At 43.2% G+C, this 19,848-nt stretch overlaps 1 protein-coding gene across 3 annotated transcripts in view; it reads right to left on the bottom strand.

Annotated features, from left to right (window-relative positions):
- Positions 1–19,848, bottom strand: part of Ift88 (intraflagellar transport 88) — an 88,972-nt gene that overhangs the window by 5,884 nt on the left and 63,240 nt on the right. For all 3 annotated transcript variants that reach the window (XM_051160619.1, XM_051160620.1, XM_051160618.1), the window contains exons 23-24: positions 18,260–18,366; positions 8,660–8,726 (exon numbers count right to left, since the gene is read on the bottom strand). In XM_051160619.1, the coding sequence (XP_051016576.1) occupies positions 8,660–8,726; positions 18,260–18,366 (174 nt within the window). The remainder of the gene's footprint in view (positions 1–8,659; positions 8,727–18,259; positions 18,367–19,848) is intronic.

Raw genomic sequence — 19,848 nt, 5'->3', positions numbered from 1 at the left:
TATGACTGCACTCTGGCCACACCTCTAGAACTTTTTATGTTAGGGCATCCAAATTTTATGGTGCTGAAGACAAAAATCCTCCCTAAAATGACATCCTGGAAGCCTGATAGCTGATCCTGCTCAGGGCAGGGGCAGGGGCCTGCAGTGACTGCCATAGCGGACTCAACAGGACAACTACATCTGAGGCTATGCCTGCTTAACACCTCATTTATTCTCTCTCTCTCTCTCTCTCTCTCTCTCTCTCTCTCTCTCTCTCTCTCTCTCTCTCTCTCTCTCTCTCTCTCTCTCTCTCTCGTGTGTGTGTGTGTGTGTGTGTGTGTGTGTGTGTACGTATGCATGGGACATGTGCACATGTATGGAGGCCAGAGGATGAACCTTTTAGAAACAAAGTCTCTTATTGGCCTGGTAGCCGCTGGCTCACTGGCAAAGCTGCAGGGATCCTCTTGTCTGCACCCCAGCACTAGGACCACAAGCAGGTGCCACTGCACACAGCCCTTTATGTGGGCCTGGGAATCAAATCTGGGTCCTCTTGTGCTTGCACGGTAGGTACTTTATGGATCGAGCTATTATCTCTCCAGCCCTGATTATCTTTTAAAAATAAGTTCTATTAAGGACACGAACATTTGATTTTATTATTTTACTTGTACAGGTGTTTTGCCTGCATGTATACTTGTGCAACACCTGCGTGGCTGGTGTCTATCACCAGAAGAGGGTGCTGGGTTGTGAGCTTCTCCATAAGTGCTAGGAATTGAACCCAGGCCCTCTGCAAGAGCAGCCAGTGCTCTTAACTGCTGAGCCTCTCTCCAGCCCCGGGCACAGACATTTTAAAGGTCTTGTGAACATTATCCGACATTACCAGCAGGGTGGAGTATTTTAGACCCCAGCAGGGGCATTTGGTTTATACAGACTTCCCATCTTGATGGGCACAGTGGTGTGCACCTATAATCTCAGCATTGGTGAGCCGGAGGCTGGAGATTGCAGGACTTTGGGACCTAGTTTATACTGCACTCCAGGATAGGCAAGGCACGGTATAGACAGAGACACTGTCTCAAGAAAACAAACAAAAACAAAGCCATTCAAATTCAAAAAATAAAAACGAAATAAAACAAAAGCCTTGTTCACTTTACTGCAGCTTGCCACCCTTGGGCTTTCGGTTTTTTGTTTTTAAGACAATGCTAATTTTGTGAGTTAGCTAACTGTCTTTTGTGTCCAGTGAGGCTGCATATTTTACTTCCTTGTACATGAGCACCCTGTTATCTTCTCCCTCAACCCACTCACTCCTTAAGTTACTGGGTGTGATTACTGCCTCTGAGCCCATCTAAGTTATCAAGGACCAAGTAATCAATACCTACCCAATAATAACTCTTCTTCAACCTTGACTTTCTCTAAAGCCAAGAAGCCCTTCAAATATCACCTATCAGCTTCTTATTTTTGAGAGAAAGTATTTCCTAAAACTAAGCTTTTATTTTTTTGTTTTTTTGAGACAGGGTTTCTCTGTGTAGCCCTGGCTGTCCTGGACTCACTTTGTAGACCAGGCTGGCCTCAAACTCACAGATTATCTGCCTGCCTCTGCCTCCAGAGTGCTGGGATTCAAGGAATAGGTCACAGAAACAACAAAGCTTTTCTTAAAAACAAAATAAAACTCTGCCTATTCCTAAGAGTATGTCAGGAATATAGTGGCTGTAATCCTTTCCAATCTGTTCTTCAAAGATTCCCCTTTGTAATCTAGAACTCTGATTTCCTAATTTGTTAGACATTTAAAAGGGTGTTTTTGGTTTTTCTTACATTGCCAAGATGATACTGATATAAAAGTGTTGGGGACAACAGGCCATATGGCCAATGTTCAGCCATCTTGTCCAAGTCTGCACCTTTAAGTCTCTGTCTTTCCCAGAGCTTGCCTTTCACCAGAAACTAGCTGACCCTGTTGTGGGTCGGCAGTTAGACTGAAGACAGATAGAGATGGAGCGACCCTGTTACGGTTTAGCAGTTAGACTAGACAAAGATGGAGCCAGATACCCTGTGTGGCAGGACATTATGACCCTGCCTGGAATTCCCTGTGTTTTGAGAAAAGCCTGCAGCTGGGTTCCTATAGCAACATGCTTCCCTGCCTTCTGACTTATAAAAGCTGCTGCCTGACTAATAAAGTTTGAGAGCTTGATCAATCAGACTTGCTCTCCTTCTTTGTGTCTTGCATTTTCAACAGGTGAACTTCTCCCGAGTTTTAGTTGAACCCCGCGGGCCGGGGCATAAAAGTAACTGAGAAGATACAATCTTGAAGTGTTAGGAATTGTCTGTACCTAGAAATACTAAAGCAAATGGACACTTACACACACAGGCCTGAGTCTACCCTCATTCCTTCCCTGTTGATCTAAAGACAGTGCACACTCAGCTGCCCAGGGAGACTGTGGGAAAGCTGACCCTGGTAGCTACAGCCATGTGCACCATTCACGAAATGAGAGGGGGCCTATTCAGGGCCTTAATAAAGAGAAAAGCAAAAGAAACGCTGATTTAGTATATTTTTAGATCATATTTTGACTTAAGATATTTGCTTAAATATCTGACATGTAATGTGGCTCTGGATGGGAAATGTAGGACAGTGACATTTACTGAGAACCCACTGTGCTTAGGAACTTGATATATACTTACTTGTTGGTAGAGAGGTACACTGGAGCATGGTGGCACACACCTAAAACCCCAGCACTTTGGAGGCAGCATTGAGAGCGCAAGGCTAGTTTGGATTACAAGACCTCTTTCTTTCTTTCTCTCTTTCTTTTTTCTGAGACAAGGTTTCTCTATGTAGTCCTGGCTGTCTTGGAACTCTGTAGACCAGGGTGGCCTTGAACTCAGATCTGCCTACCTCTGTCTCCCAAGTGCTGGGACTAAAGGCATGTGCCACCACACCTGGCACAGCAAGACCTATTTCAAAACAAAGAAAATCAGAGATAGGAAGATATGAAGGAAAAACAAGGTAATAACTGATAAAATAATTTTTTTTTTAGTGTTGCTCCTAGTGCTTGTGATCAAGGCCAGCCTGGTCTGTCTAAACTCACTTCTTCTTCTTGGCAACTCCATGAAAGTGGGTCCTATTTTCACTCTCATTTTGCTGACAGGGAACTATGACAAAGAGCTTAGTGACTTGTTCGGATGAACTTACAATATAGTTTGACAAAGGAGTTCATAGACACATGAGTTAGAGACTAGGAACTAACCATAGTAACCTTAAACTCAGGACAAGCTAAGGGCCCCAGGAAAGGCATATGTTCTCCTGAAGACACAGAGGTGCACCACAAAGCCATTTAGGGAGATGCTTCTAGAGGCAGCTGAGGTGTAAGGCTGGAGATGGTCATGGACACAGAATCTCACAGCTTAAGCAGTGTACTTGCTAAGACTACTATAAACCAACAATTTGATAACAAGGAAAATTTCCACTACTGTACAGAAAGCTTAGTCTGATGTACTCTGGGCCTGAATCTTTCTGTACATACAACAAGCTAAGAAAGGGTTACACAGCTCTCGGTGGTTGGAGAGAGGCAAGGCAGAATATTTTGGAACATTTGAATATCATGGCTTTTAAATCCTACGTCTAGTAATTTAGTCTGATGCCCATTCACTTGTATTATGTGTATAGATGCCTTTTTGTTTTACACAGGGTTTCTCTGTGTAATCTTGGCAGTCCTGGAATCATTCTGTAGACCACATTGGCCTCGAACTCACAGAGATCCACTTTCCTCTGCCTCCCTGAATACTCGGATTAAAGGTGTGTGCCACTATGCCTGGTGTGTACTGATGCATTAAGACTAGATTATTCATGGTCTGGCTTGGGTTATAGAATTTCTAACCCAAATGGTATGCCCTTCAGATCAGCTTACCAGTGGGTACTAACATGTGTAAAGTCCATCTGGATTCTAACACTGAGGGACTTGGTATGCTGTGTCCCTTTATCCTCTACTGCTTATCATTAAGGTGGCCACAGGCTACAAAGTGGATGGACACTAGGGTGTCCAGTAAAACCAGCAACTTCATCTCCTGAGTGAAGAGCTGCTCAAGGTGGAGTTGGCAGGAATGATACTCAAGACAGGACAGTTCCCGGGCTGGCCTCTCCACTAGAAGGGCCTATTTCCTCCCTCCAGGTTACTCAGGTGTAGTACCTCCTTGGCATGACTGTAGTGACCACTCCAGGACAGTCTCGGGTATTGCCAATGCTGGGGGACAGGAGTGTGGCCTCTTCACTCTCTGCTTGCAATACCAGGAAAACCCAGGGCAAATATTGAAAGCAGTTCTAGTTCAAAAACCAAAAACAACAACAACCAAACTGCCTGCTTTTGGGACTATAATGTCCAAATCAAATTTGGACCTTTATAAAACTAAAATGTCCCTCAGAAAGTTGACTGAAAAGTGAATTTCTGTTCACTGAGCCATAGTGCTTTCTTTTTATTATAAAGTCACTTGGAGCATAAAAGACACATTTTCACTGTAGAGTTCACATCCAGGACGTTGTCAAACTCACATGAAAACCTACAGCAAGCCACTGAAGTTACACAGTGCAAACAGAAAGAGCAATTTAAAACACAGCCTTAGTAACACAGTGCTCAAATTAACCCACAAAACCATGGCAGACATGGATTGCTGTGCCAGGAGGCATCTTGGGAATGAGGACAGGTACATATGAGAAGCAGACACGAGCAGGTGGTCTCCTGGCCTCTTAAGTGGAGCCAGCATACTAGGTGAGAACAGGGTGTCTTCTTACTCAGTTTATCCACCGAGAACAGAAATATTGAGCCTACCAAGACTTTGAAATCATAGAATATGTGATTTTGATTTTGGATGCTGACATTCATTGTGGCTTGACTTTCTTTCTCTCTGAATGTCTATCGGTACGTTGCTAAACCTTGACCCCCCCCCCCAAACTCTGCTTGTGAAAGAGCAATGCATTTTTATTTCAAGTACTTTAAAATATTTAAGATCACTTTCTGTAGAAATAAAGTTGGGAAACCCCTGGGCATGCCTGTGGCCTCAGAACATGGGCATCTGGAGCAGTACAGCTACAAGTTTCAAGGTAAACCTGGGCCACAGTAGCAAGTGCATCTCAAAACACCTACAAGAGGTGCCATGTATTTGAGGATAAATGTGAGGAGAATTCCTATACCAAGGACAGAGGCATCTCAAGGTGACACCCTTGTAGTGACAGTGACAGGACGAGACCTAAGGTTGAATGACTGTACTGGCATACCCTGGGAACAGGCTATGGTGACAGCAGGAATGCCCTTTCTTGTACTCACATCACACTCCATTTGGTGTCATCTAGATGTGGAGCCATGGTTCTCCCAGCGTGGGCTGGGCTGCCACAGCGGGAACAGCAGGGCTGGAGCGCCCCAGGCTGGGTAGGAAACCCTGGCGTTGGCAGTCTAACAAGCCTTCTCCACGACTCTGAGTCTAGAGTACTGCAGGGAAGAGGTGAGTCTTTTCTGATTCACAAACACACCGCCCCCTCCCCCCTACAGTAAACCCAGAGGTACACCCTGCAGAGACTGCTACACAACCCAGTCATCCAGTCACATCTTTCAAAAGCTGCCTGGCACCCTGCCTTTTTTATTTGTTTGTTTTGAGACAGGGTCTCCCTACATAGCCCTGACAATCCCAGAACTCACAGAGATCCAACTGTCTCTGCCGTCTGAGTGCCACCACACCTGGCTCCCGGGTTTGTTTTTAACGTGTTGTACTTGCTTAAGGCAGGCTTCATGTGAATCCCTGTTGAAGCGTTTCCTTGCCATCTGATCTGTGAACGTGGTACGCCATGCTGGGAAGACTGCCAGCCATGGGGGTGTGGGGAAGGGAAGGTAGAGCACCTGAGGATAGGGTGCTGCTGCAGTGGGCTTGAGGGGGTCCTGGGGGGGGTGGCGAGGCACTCCCAAGCAAAACAAGAAGGTGGCCATAGCCGGTTTATTTTGATTTCAGGGTGGGTGCTGACAGGGGTGTTCACACCCGACAGCAGGATGAAGTGAGGACGTCAGGACTGACATGCTTGAGGTGTTAGAAAACAGGGAACCAATGCTAGGAGAAGCCACAGCACACGGGGAAGGTCCTGGCTAGCCTTTTAAACGGGTGCCAAGCATACTAAGCAACATGAGGCCCTGCTTGGAAAGTGCCACCAGGGCTGAGTTTCTCCTTGAAACAGGTTTTTGTGAGCATAAAGCTCACTTGTGTGTTAGTATTTGTTTTGGCTTGAAATGGACTGGATGGAAGAAAGAAAAATTGATTGAAACTGGCAGTGGAGCAGAGGGGAGGCAGGGTGGGTGGGGGTGGGACAGTTTCCTCTGACACACAGGCATCTCTTCTCACACTCAACCCAGACTGTGGAGGGGTTAAGGCATGGTATAAAAGGGCAACCAGGGGCGGTTCTGAGACTCCTGGGCAGACTTTGCAGACCACCTCCTGCCGTTCATCCTTCACAGACCTGGTCTCCAAGGCAGGCTTTCAGATGGCGACCCAGGAGGCTCCAGAGGAGCTTCACAGGTTTGCAAATGAACGAGTAGCCTGGAAACTGAGTGGGTGTTAGCAACTGGAACAGGCTCGTCTTTATTCTGAAAACTCAAGCTCTCCAGAGAAGTGTTGTCCTCAGAGTATGGTGAGGCTGCTGCTAGAATTTTCTTTTCTTTTTAGTTTTGTTTAGTTTTTTGAGGCAGGCTCTCTGCAGCCCAGGCAGGTCTGGAACTCACTATTTAGCTTAGGCTGGCTCCAAACTTGTGGTGGTGATCTTCCTGTCTCAGCCTCCCATGTGCTAGGCTTACAGGGTAGGAGCCACCTCACCCACTTTGGTCCTAGAATTTTAATCCACAATGACTACTTTCCTAAAGATTAGCTCTGAAAAGGATCCTCATTTTAAAAGGGCCAGGATATATATCTTCCTAATTCTATGACCACACACTATTAGTTTGGTCTGGGGAACCTTCTAGAGTTTCCTTCTTTCGGGGGAGAGAGGGATAATGGTGTGTAGCCCATATTGTCCTAGAATTCCAGATCCTCCTGCCTTGGCCGCCCAGGGCTGAGATCATAGGTGGATGCCGCCTGGCCTGGCTCAGAAGTTTCTTTTAATGTGTGTACAATGCTTGCTGCATAATACTTGACTAATACCACCTACTAATACACCTATAGTTCAAAAGTCTGTAAGCTGTGAAGGCCAGCTTTTCAGGTGGCCATATGTGAACTACGATGAAAAGCTATGTCAGCCTTTATCTCCTCAGTGGGGCTCTGCATATGTGATACTAGATTAAGAACACCTGTGGCTATTTAGGACCATGGCTAACGCTCCACAGTAACTTCTGGCTTCACGATCTACTCAGCTCAGAACCTCTGGACAGGGACCTGTGGGCTTTATAGCTGCCTCCAGCTAGTGAAGGAGGGTGGCCTAGATCTTTCAGATGTAAGACGCAGCTCAGCCTAGCTGAAGGCTGAGTGAATTCTACAAGGCAGAAGTTGTGGAGGTATCTGGGAGCTAGGGATGGTAAGAAGACAATAGTGCCATCAAGGCTCTAGGATGCTGCCAGGGAGGACTGCTGCTCTAGAAATGGGAAACTGTCCTTTATGCTCCTCCTCACTTCTCAAACTGTGTGTCATGGCTCCTGTGGCCTGAGGACAGACAGGCCAGGAGGTAGAAGTTTATCTGGAGAAAGTAGGTGGCTTGGCTTTCAAAGAACTAAGTTGTCTGCCTAGAACTATATGCCACTGACAACTGCAACTGCCTAAACTTATTTGGCAAAGTGGAGCTCTGAATTCATGATAGACTCTCTGTCTCAACTGCAGTTTCTATCCACAGGACAAGCAGGAAACCTATGTGCACTCCCTACCCAAGCAACCCTGGCAGTGACATCATGAAGCCTGTATCTTTCTAACTGGATGTCAACTTGCCTGCAGGGACCACGCCCTATTCATCTCCACGTGTCACTGTCCTACTCCTGGGTTAGAACAACTACAAGGCAACACTGCTGGCTAATTAGCCAGAGCAGGGTCATGTGCAGGACTGTGCTGAGTGTGGGGATGACAGAATGTAGGGAAAGTCAAATATCTTAATTTAGCATTTATGTTGGTTTTTTTTCAGTTAGTTTCTTTAAAACCATCACATCTCTACTGTCAACTACTACTACCTGAGACAAATGAATAGAAAACTTACTACAATGCTTCATCAAGAAATGATACCACAGGGAGACAAAAATCAAGAAAAATGTAAAATGTCAAGAACTTGAAAGCCATGTAAAGTATTTATGACTGGCTCACAAACAGAAACACGCTGTCAGGGTCAAGACAGGACCCACTTCTCCTTAGACTCGCAGGACCGAGCTGAGCTGCCAACATCCCTGAGACCACACTGCTCCTCATGCTAAGTTCTTTGCATGGGAATTTTGAAATTATATCATAGTAAAACCTCATTCCTATGGCTATCTATGCCATTCCCGACCTGCACTTGCTTAATCAAGGAGCGGAAGCAGGCCTAAAATATGACAGCATGTACAAATTCATACACCAAGTTAGAATAGGTGAGGTTTTACTGTGTATATAAGTGAACAGACAGAGAACACAAAACACACAAAGGACACTTCTGGATGATGCCAGTGTTTCTAGAAACCTGTCAGATCCAGTGTTCCGGAGCACAGAAGACACTCACCACTGCCAGCACTGCCCTCTCGTTTGCCGCGAGAGCCCCCGCTGCTGTCTCTGCCCGACTTTATGCGCTAAAGCAGTAAGAAGACAAGCAGAGAATGAGTGACATTCCTTCAGAACCACACACAATGAAAGAGCACATTTAAAACTTGCATTATCACATGTCCCTCAGGGTTACCTCATTATCACCCAAGAGCCGGCTCAACAGGAGAAGGAAAAGTGTGACCTCGTACACAAATGGCATTTTCACTCAACAACCACCACCTGTGCATAGCCAAGCAATTAAGAAGTCAGGTAGCATTTTCTTGATGAGAAGGTTCAGGACCCAAACATAGTAATAGTTTGAGTGGGAAAAAAAGTAGAAGAGGAGAAAAACATGTATGTACCAAAGACCATTATTTACTATCCTATCCCTAATCTGTAACAGTTTGACCTGGTCCATTTGAGAGTTCAAAAAAAGCCATCCCAGCTTTTGAGATTAAACTTCTAAAATAAAAGCATTATTAAAAAAAATTAAAGATTGGGCCAGGTGCAGTGGTGCATGCCTTTAATCCCAGCACTAGGGAGGCAGAGGCAGTCTGGTCTACAAAGCGAGTCCAGGACAGCCAGGGCTACACAGAGAAGCCCAGTTTTGAAACATCCCCCACCTCCCAAAAATCCACAGATTGGGATTACAGATATGTATCATGCTCAGCTATTTACATGGGTGCTGGATCCTCAGGATGGCATGAAAAGCTGTGACATTCTTTAAATTTTTTCCATAAAATATGGTTCTTTTTTGTTTTGCCTAAATGTCAAACTTTTTATTTAAATTTTTTAAATTAAATATTTTATTTAATATTCATACATGCATATAATGTATTTGTATCCAACCCAATAATTGATCAAGAAAATGTGATAATTGTAAAATATATAAGCACTGAATGTTCTAGCTCCCAATTTCATAAAAATAAACAATCAGATAGATCCTGAAATAGTAATAAATGATTTCAACATTTTCTTCTCTTACATAGATCATCCAAGCTAAAACCCAATAAGCTGCATAGTTAAACTACACTATAGATTAAACAGACTTAACATGTCTACAGAATATTTTATCTGATGGATATGGGGTATATAGTCGTCTCAGCAGCTCATGGGATATGCTCTAAAACAGGTTACACTGTAGGCTACAAAGCAAGCCTTAACAGTAGCAAACAAATACTAATAATACCGTATACCCTTTCAGTTAACAGTCAAGTAAACTAGAAGTCAATAGCAGGAGGAAACAGAGAGCACACAGAGGGAAGGCTGAAAGATAACACTCCGAGTGATGATCAGTGGGTTGTTGAAGCAATCAGGAGAAATTTAAAAATTCTTAGAATCGAGATGGGCATGGTGGCATGCGCCTTTAATCCCAGTACTCGAGGGGCAGAGGCAGGCAGATCTCTGTGAGTTCCAGGCCAGCCTGGTCTACAAAATGAGTCTAGGATAGTCAAGGCCACACAGAGAAACCCTGTCTCAAAAACAAAAACAAAACAAAACAAAATCTTAGAATCAAATGAAATCACTGCTCACCAGAACCCATGGAATACAGCTAAGACAGTTCTAGGAGGAAGGGCTATGGCTATGAGTGTACACACAAACCATCTGAGGACCAGGGGATAGCTCAGTGGGTAAACACACTAGCCCTGCAAGTCTTGTGACCTGAACTCGATCCCCAGATCCCACTTTAAAGGTGGGAGAAGAGAACCAATTCTACAAGGTTGCCCCCTGACTTCCACATGTGCACTGTTGCACACATGCCACCCCAATCACACACACTCTCACAATAATAGTTTTTTTTTAAATTAAGAAGAGCTAAAATAAATAAACTAACACCATATCTCAAGGTCCTAGAAAAACAAAACTAAGTTGAATTCCAAAACAACAGATGGCATCAAATAATATGATCAGAGCAGAAATGAGTGAAATGGAGACTAAGAGAACAATATATAGAATTAAACCAAACAAAGAGTAAGTTCTTTGAAAAAACCAAAACACAAAGAGATTAAAAACACCTAGACAAATTAACTAAAATAAAGAGAAGTAAAGACTCACATTAATAACATTAAAGATGAAAAGAGTGGGGTTACTACAGATTCCAGTGAAATCCAGAGGATTATTACATAATACACTGAAAACTTACATTCTAAAGGACTGGAAAATCCAGAAGAATTTTCTAGATAAATTCCTAGACACATACAACTTTTCAAAATTAAACCAGGAAGAAAGAAAAAGAAATAACTTTTAAAAAATATTTATTTATTTATTTATTATTTATACATATTCTGCTCGCATGTATGCCTGCCAGAAGAGGGCACCAGATCTCATTGCAGATGGTTGTAAGCTGCTATGTGGTTGCTGGGAATTGAACTCAGGACCTTTGGAAGAACAGACAGTGCTCTTAACCTCTGAGCTATCTCTCCAGCCTGAATAACTTAAAACATATTTATAACTAGCAATGACACTGAAGATATAATAAAGAGTCTGAAAACAATGCAGGTGGATTTACTGCCAATTTCTACTATGTAGTCAAAGAAGAGCTAACACCATTGTTCCATAAAACAGAAGGAGAAAGAACACTATTCCAAACTCATTCTACAAATTCTACTCATTCTACAAATGAGTTTGGTATAGCAGTACTTTAATACCAAAACTGGGTAAGGTCAGAGAAAAAAAAATTGAGAATATGGGGCTGAAGAGATGGCTCAGCAGTTAAGAGCACTGTCTGCTGTTCCAGGGGTCTTGAGCTCAATTCCCGCATGGTGGCTCACAACCATCTATAATGTGACCTCATGCCCTCTTCTGACCTGCAGTTATACATGCATGCAGGCAGAGCACTATATTAATAATAATAAATAGATAAGTCTTTTAAAAATTTTTCAATGAAATGCTTGAAAACTGAATTCAAGAACATATTAAAAAGATGATACATCTTAGCTAAGATGGCTTCATTGCAAGGATGTAGAATAGTTCAACAGATGCAATACAGCACATGAGCAGATATAAGTACAGAAATCCACATGATTACCTCAATAGATGTACAAAAAGCCTTTGACATATTCAACATCTCTTCATGATAAAAGACTTGGAGAAACTAGGAATAGAACTAAAGACCCCATAGCTGAGCATAGTGGCTCACCCCTTTAATCCCAGGATTCAGGGAGGCAGAGGCAGGACAGAACACTGTGAGTGCAGGGCCAGCCTGGTCTACAAAGCAAGCTCAGGACAGCTAAGGCTACACAGAGAAATCTTGTCTTGAAAACAAAAACTAAAAACTAAAGACCCCAAGTAGCCAAAGCAATCCTATACAGAAAGAGCCATGCTGTAAGCATCACAGTATCCAATTCCAGAGCTACCCTATCAAATGTGAGATGGACCTTACATCCTGCTCAGGTGGTCCTAGGCTGGAGCAGGTGTGAGCTTCCGTGACCACCAAATGATTCTATCCACCACGCTGTCCCTGTCCTCAGCCACAACCTTCCACTCCCCTGTGTGATCCCTATTTTCCTAACAACCACTAAGTCTCTTCTTTCTGTCCATCTAGACTCCTGGCCTGTCTTGGTCATCCCTTGTCGGACTCATTTTTCTGGCTCACTCACCAAGAGAAACCAAAGCCTCTGTTGCTTCTGTGACTTACCTTCTTCCCAGGGTACTGGGAAATGGCCAAGCACACAGATGGACACTGCAGGACACCAATGATATATTTGGCATCTTGGCCTAAGCCCATAAAACTCTGTTTTCTCTTCCATTCTCCCGTGGCAAGTAAGGTCCTGATTGCTGCATGAACTAGAGGTGGGATCATCCTGTTAGGCATGTGGCTTCCCTCCTCACCTACCAGACTCCAGCTCTTCCATTCAGAGATGCTATATGTGTCCCTGGTGGCTCCCCCTTATCTCTGCTGGCTCAAGGTTTTCCCATCAGCCTATGTTTATCCTTACTTCCAGCTCAACATCCATGGGCACTCAAAACCGGCAAACTATGGCCAGATGGCTCAGTGGGTAAAAGCAATTCTACCCCTAAACCCACAGTGGAAGCAAAGAACCAACTCCTGAAAGTTCTTCTCTGACCTTCACATACACACTCTGACACATGCTAGCTCACATCCCCCCTCTCTGTATCTCCTTGTAGCTCTCACTCTTTCTTCCTCTCTCCTCTCATACACACATTAAACCAATAAAAAATAAATCAACAAATCCCACCAGAAGGAATCTTAGGGGCCAGCCACTGTTAACAGGTATGGCAAGGATTCTGTATACAAATCACCAGGATGACACTGCATTTCAAAGAGAAGGAACCTTGAAGCCTTAGTCAGCTGTTCACTTCTGATACTGTATACCAGGTAGAGACAGTACCTCAGGTGACAACACTGTTTCTCAGCAGATGCAGAGGAAAGCCTCTAGGGACACCGCTATGCCAACAGCAATCCCACCAGGCCATGGGTAGGACTCTTGCATGCCCTCAGGGATTCCAGAGCTGGCCGGAAGTTTTTGTCATGTACTGTCAGTGAGAAGTGAGAAGTAAAGCAGGTAGGCAAAGCCGAGATCAAATAGAAGGAACTCAGGCAGGGCTAACAGCTCCTGCTAGGCTGGGCAGAGGAAGAGTCCCCATCACAGGGTAGAACACAAAAGCAGCAGCCAGCAGGGTGAATGGGAGGGGCCCCGGCACCTCTGAGATGAGAAAATAAAGGTCAAGTGGGTAGAGAGATTGAAGGAACCTTCTGGAAAAAGAGCATTAAACTATGAAAGTCAAACAGGAACCTGGTGTGGTGGTGCATGCCTTTAGTCCCAGCTCTCTTGGGAGGCAGAGGCAGGAGAATCACTGTAATTTAGAGGCCAACCTGGTCTACAAAGTGAGTACACAGAGAAACCCTGTCTTGGGGGGAAAAAAAGAAAAATATATGTATTTTGCATGTTGCATGTTGCATTTGTGAAAAGGCTTAGAAGCATAATATATTAAGTCATCTCCACAAGTGTTATGAATAACTTTCACCTTCTTCTTTATACATTTTATTTGAATAAAAAGTTGTTTAGAGTGGGTTACAGTGGCCCATGACTGCAGTGTCAGCCCTGGGGAAGCAGAGGCAGGATCATGTACTTGAGATGAACTAGGAGAACTTCGTGAGATCCTGTCTCAGTAAACCAAAATTATTTACAAAGTAATCTGCCTGAATTCCCTTCCCATGGCACTGGAACTGAGCACATACCAGGGAAGTGCTTAGACACCGAGTTGTAGCTCTACTCCTCTTAATTATTTAAGACATAGTCTTGGCCAGGCACAGTGGCAAATACCTGTAATCCTAGCACTTGGGTGGCAGAGGCAGGTGGATCTCTGAGTTTGAGGCCAGCCTGGTCTACCAAGCTAGTGCAAGACAGCCAAGGCTACACAGAGAAAAAAACCCAAAAAAGACAGTCTTGTTGATTTGCTCAGGTTGGCCAAAATTTGCCATTCTCCTGCCTCAGCCTCCTGAGCAGTTAGGATTAGCTTCCAGGTCCAGCTCGAAAGTTTTTAAAGAATATTTATTGTTTGAATAATAAGAAAACGACACAGTTCTCTTATTTTGAAAAAAGATGGTAGAGGAAGAGGAAAGAGGGAGGGAGGAAGGGAGGGAGAGAGCAAGCTAGAGCTAACACACATGACAAGGATCAAGTTCTGTAGCCACTGTGGATCTGTTTCTCATCCATAAAAAGTGCCAATAATGATTGTTTTCAGCACCACAAGATCACTGAGATGGTTGAATTACTTGACATATCTTGAATGCTTAGCCAGAGCCTGCCTCTAAAAGGCATTCCATGAACACAAGCTGCTGTTTTCCTCTGCACGGCTAAGGATGGAGCTCAGTGTGTCTCACATGCTCTGAGTGAGCTACACTCCCAGCCCCATGGTTGTAACGTCTAGCTAAGCTGATGTACTGAAGTTAACTAAAGGGAACGCTGCTGCTGGAAACATGGAGAAGGATGCTGGGACACTCACAAACAGGTCACCTAAGCTCTGTGTTTTGGCTCTCCTTCTTGATGCCAACCCACTGTGTTAGCAGAAGGAAGATGGATGGTCCTGCTTTCCTCCTTTTCTTTCTGAGGACAGGGTCAGTTCTGCATCTCCAGCAGTTCCAGGTGTGCTGGGTATGCGTAAAATAGTCTTGGTTTCAATCACATGGCAATTGCCAAGAACGTCTCTGGCCAACTTCTCTTGCAGGAAGAACTCAAATAAAATTATAGGGGACAAGAACTAGAGCAAAAAACAAAGCTAACCAACGGAAACCCTAAAAGTTGACGGGCCATAAAAAATTATCAATATTAAAAAGAGAATTGTGTACCCAGCAATGTGGAAATGTTTAGATAAAATATATCTATACCTATATATCAACAATGATGTCTCTTCTCTGAAGAAATTTTTATTATTTAGGGGGAAAACCCTAAGGATTGATTCCAAACAAGAAATGTACAGATAACAAAGCTTCAAGTTCAACACTAGAAGAGAACATTCTTAATTTAGAAATTTATTATATTTTCTTCCACAACCAATAATGCTTTTTTTCCTTAAACAAGCCAGGAAACAGAGACCTGCCCCATAGGCTCACAATCTGAGAACAACAAACTGAAATGGGACCCATACCAATTATCTGAGACTCTGCGTTCACACGCGTTAGTGTTAATTCTTCCTCTTTTAACGCTTCTTATTCCTATGATCTTTCTCTTGTATTGCTCCCTCCATTCCATATTGACAAACCAAACTTAAGTGAGAGAACATCCAGAAAATGTTTCCTCAATGTATGATGCAAGGAGAATTACTAAAGAACAAAGAAAACAAAGTTCTTAGGCAAATAGAGTCACAGATGGAAAGGGGAGAGAAGAAAAGGAGCCAGGGAGCAGTCTGTGGAAGACAAAGAGGTCTCAAAGACACTGGGGAGTATTAGTGCTCTTTTGGCACTTCATGGATGTGGACGAAGACTTTATATATGAAGAGACTGACGTATGTCAATGGTGGAGTATGAAATACTAAGGGAAAGCTGTAATGACAGACGATGTCTAGGTGACAGTAGGCTTCAAGGTTACAGTGAGGCCACTGAGGAAGCATTTAAGGAGGCGCTCAATAGGCACAGAACTGCTGATGTGGGTGATAGGTGAGCAAACATGGGAGAGTTTGAGTGAGCCATCCAGGAATAAGAATCAACTGCAAGCCAGGTGTTGCAGCTCACACTTTTATTCCCAGCACTCAGGAGACAGAGGCAGGTGGATCTCTGTGAGTTCAAGGCCAGTCTGGTCTACAGAGTGAGTTCCAAAACAGCCAACGCTACACAGAGAGACCCCATTTCAAAAACAAACAAACCCTACAGATAAAACAAGTCATTTATTTGTTAAAAAGAGTTCTCTATTCCTTTAGGGTCCCTGGCAAATGGCTTGTTCCTGTGATGTTTATTCTCTTTTTCCTCGGCCTGCTGGGATTACATGTGTGTGCCACCACACCAAGACCATAATGTAATCCCAGCAGGCCGAGGAAAAAGAATTGCCATCAGTTTGAGTCTAACTGGAGTTGCAGAGAAAGTTCCAGGTAACCCATAGGTATGGGTTACAAAGTGAGACTCTGTCTCAAAAGCAAAACAGAAGCTGCTTATGAACTGGCCACAAGGAAGCGCCATGAAGCGAAGAGGCTATTTCTGAGGGCTGAGAAGGAACTCTTGTTAGGAATGTAGGGAACCAGGCTCCAGGGCCTGAGGCTGCATAAGCAGCTGCACCTGGGGAAGCCTGGGCTCACTGCAGACTGTAAGGACCCGGTACCCAGGCTCTGCTTGTTCCATGTGGAGATTCCAGCTCTGCACACATGCACCCAGGGTTCTCTACGAGGAGCCTTGAACAGTGACCTCAACTCTGAAATATGCTTTGTCCAAAGGCATACTTTCTGATTCTTATTAAATACATAATTACAATCATAATCATTTGCACTTTTACTTACAGCAGTCTATGTGTCTAATTTCCTGAGCATTTGGTACAGTTAAAGGACTGGCCACTACAGAAGATTTTAACAGTGTAGCCTAGCTTAGTACATAAATATCAACTTGATGTTTTAAAGACTTTGAAAGTAAAACTAGTTTGCTTATAATATTTTTACAAGAGATCAGTCACACCTTAGAAGCAAAGACAACCAGCCACTTTCTGCACGCTCACGTGGAATCAGATCTTTTCTAAAGCCAGGATAATCACATTTTTGGAAAAAAGTCATTTGCTACTACACTATTCCTCACTTAGAAATTTATTTCTAGCTGAGGATATGTCTTTAACCCCAGCACTAGGAAGGCAGTGGCAGGTTCTCTGTGAGTTCAAGGCCAGCCTGGTCTACAGAGTGAGTTCCATTTCTAATATGTTAATATTAGCTTTTAGAACATGATGAAAGGCAAATATTCAAAACTCATGTACAACCTACATGTTCTAGGCTCATATATGAGAGACAATTCTTTGGGGAAAGTGGACACACTGCCAGTCCATCTGCTGCAGAAACGCACTACAGTGTCTGCCATGCCTGTTTATAGTCTCTGCACTATACTCTGCCACCCAAAGACACCCAAGGAATGAAATGCTGATGCCACAGCAAGTGACAGGCTTTCAGGGGAGACAGTTCTCACTAATAAAAATCAAGTTTCCAAACTAACCTCTAAGTTACTCCATCTTCTGGAAAATGACAACTCTTTATCTGCTAGCGGCTCTGCACTAAGGACTCTCCCTTAGCCTCTGGCCCCCGAGCCTGGAATTCTGAGCCTGTCACAGAGCAGAAGGGAAACTACGCTGCCTCTCCCTTCCTCACCATGCTAGGCACTGACCCAGGGCCTGTGTGTTAAGAAAGCGCTCTATCTTGAGATACAGCCCCAGCTCTTCAACTCTGCTTTAAATGTTGTTTTGCATTTTATCATTACTTTATTTGCTGGGGGAAACAACTATAATTTCAATAATTAAAAAAAGCAATGGTTGAAATGGAAATATCCGCTCAAGTGACTGCAAATGTACGCATGCCATTCTCAGATTTTAGTTTTCCAAGTGAAGTTAGTTCTATATTGGCTTCTGAGATATTTTCTCGTTTTGAAAATTGGCATACACAGTACAGATATCATTGCAGTACTTTGAACAGAATGTGCTTTAGGAGACTCTCCCTCCTCTCAGCTCTCTACCCCGCTACCCTCGATCCTCCCTTGTGCCCTCAACCCATCTCTTTCCTCTTTCGTGTTTCACGTGTCCTTATGCCAATCCTCACCCTTCCCTCATCCCCCATTTCTACCCTCTCTTGGTCTCCTTTCTAGTTTTAGGATTTAGACACACACACACACACACACACACACACACACACACACACACACACACACACGGATGTACACATGAAAGAGAACATACGGTTTTTGTCCTTCTCAGTTTGAGTTGCCTCACTTAATATAATACATTCCATTCATTTTCCAGCAAATTTCATTATTTTGTTACAGTTGAGTAAAATTCCAGCTCTGCTTTTTGATGCAAGCTCCTAGTGCTGTCCATTTCAGTTACAGCAGGCTGACATTTTGAAAATTAACAGACAGTAGTTTTCGGCCCATATGAGATACCTGTTCCCTCATTTCTTTCATTTTTTCCAACCTCTTGAGTTTTGTGGCATATTCTTGAACTTCTTTTAATCCAATATCTGTGCAGAGACGAACTAAGAAACGCAAACCTAAAAATAAATAAATAAATAAATAAATAAATAAATAAATAAGAAAGATGCACAGAGCAGTTTCAACCCCACAAATCAGTAAGCCTGGCCTTTTGGCAGAGGCTGGATGCTGACAATATTTCATTTTCTCTTAAAACAAAATTATCGACAGGTGTGGTGGTGCATGCCTTTATTCCCAGCACTTGGGAGGTGGAGGCAGGTGGATCTCTGTAAGTTTGAAGTCACCTGTTCTACAGAGTAAGTTCTGGAACAGCCAGGGCTATGTAGCAAGATTTTTTTGTTTTTGTTTTTAAACTTCTTACCCGACCCTAAACACATTCACTGGATAGGAACTCAGCTGCAACATAAAGATTCATAAGGGAGACTTAGATACAAAATGTAGACCACACAGATAAGGATGAGGATGATGACACACCAATAAATATTCTTTTTACTGTTGGTAAATTCATTCTTCTAATCAATATTATTCACATTAAAGAAGCATGTACTTTATAGTCAGGCTTGAAGCCAACATTAAATATGTATAAGATAATTACAAGAGAGAGTGGATGTGTACGCCTCTGGGCTGATACCATGGGGAGGAACTAGAATATTCCTGTACGTTGCCTCTGCCTATGTGCTCTTCCCATCTATCCCACACTTCCACACCAGGAACTTCTGTGTGTTCATCACTTCACTGCATAAAACAGTAATAAAATCTTTTCATCATTTACATACTTTCTTTTTTTTTTTTCCACTTACAAACTTTCACTCAACATGTTTAGCTGTGCTTACACAAATGATTTATTTATTTAGAGACAGGTCTCATGTGTCCCAGGCTGGCCTCAAACTTGCTAGGTAGCTGACAATGACCTGAGCCCCTGACCTTGTAGCTTTACGTCCACAGAGCTGAGATTATAGGCACAAGCCACTAAGCCTGCTTTACTGCTGCTGTTGCTGCTGTATATAATATTATGTATATTAGAGCTTACTTTTGGATTTAAGATTGTATTCATAAAATTAGCAAAATTAAATAAGGTATGGAGGCTTACATCTGTAATCCCAGACAGAATTGGGAGGCTGAGACAGGGGGATTGCCATAGTTCCAGCCTGGATAAGAGTGAGATCCTGTCTCAAAAGAACAAAGCTTTAGGACACAAAGAGTAAGTTAAAAATAAAACAAGCAAACACACAAGCAAAGTGATTTTCTTTTTAACTAATGAGAATGAAATTAATTAGTAAGACTTCTACTGTCTGTTGTCTCACTACTTTGAGTTTTTTTGTGTAATTTCAAAATAAATTGTTTTGCTGGGTGTGGCGGCACATGGCTGTAATCTCAGCACTTGGGAGGCCAACCTGATCTACAAAGTGAGTCCACAACAGCCAGGGCAACATATAGAGAAACTCTGTCTCAGAAAAACCAAAACAAAATAATTTGTTTCTATCAATACAAAAGCAAAGCAGATTATAGTAGAGTATTTATAAAATATGTAAAAGTACGAA

This window comes from Acomys russatus, chromosome 18 (assembly GCF_903995435.1).
Source record: "Acomys russatus chromosome 18, mAcoRus1.1, whole genome shotgun sequence".
In the NCBI taxonomy this organism is placed as follows: Eukaryota; Metazoa; Chordata; class Mammalia; order Rodentia; family Muridae; genus Acomys; species Acomys russatus.
This window is presented reverse-complemented; position numbering and strand designations above follow the sequence as displayed.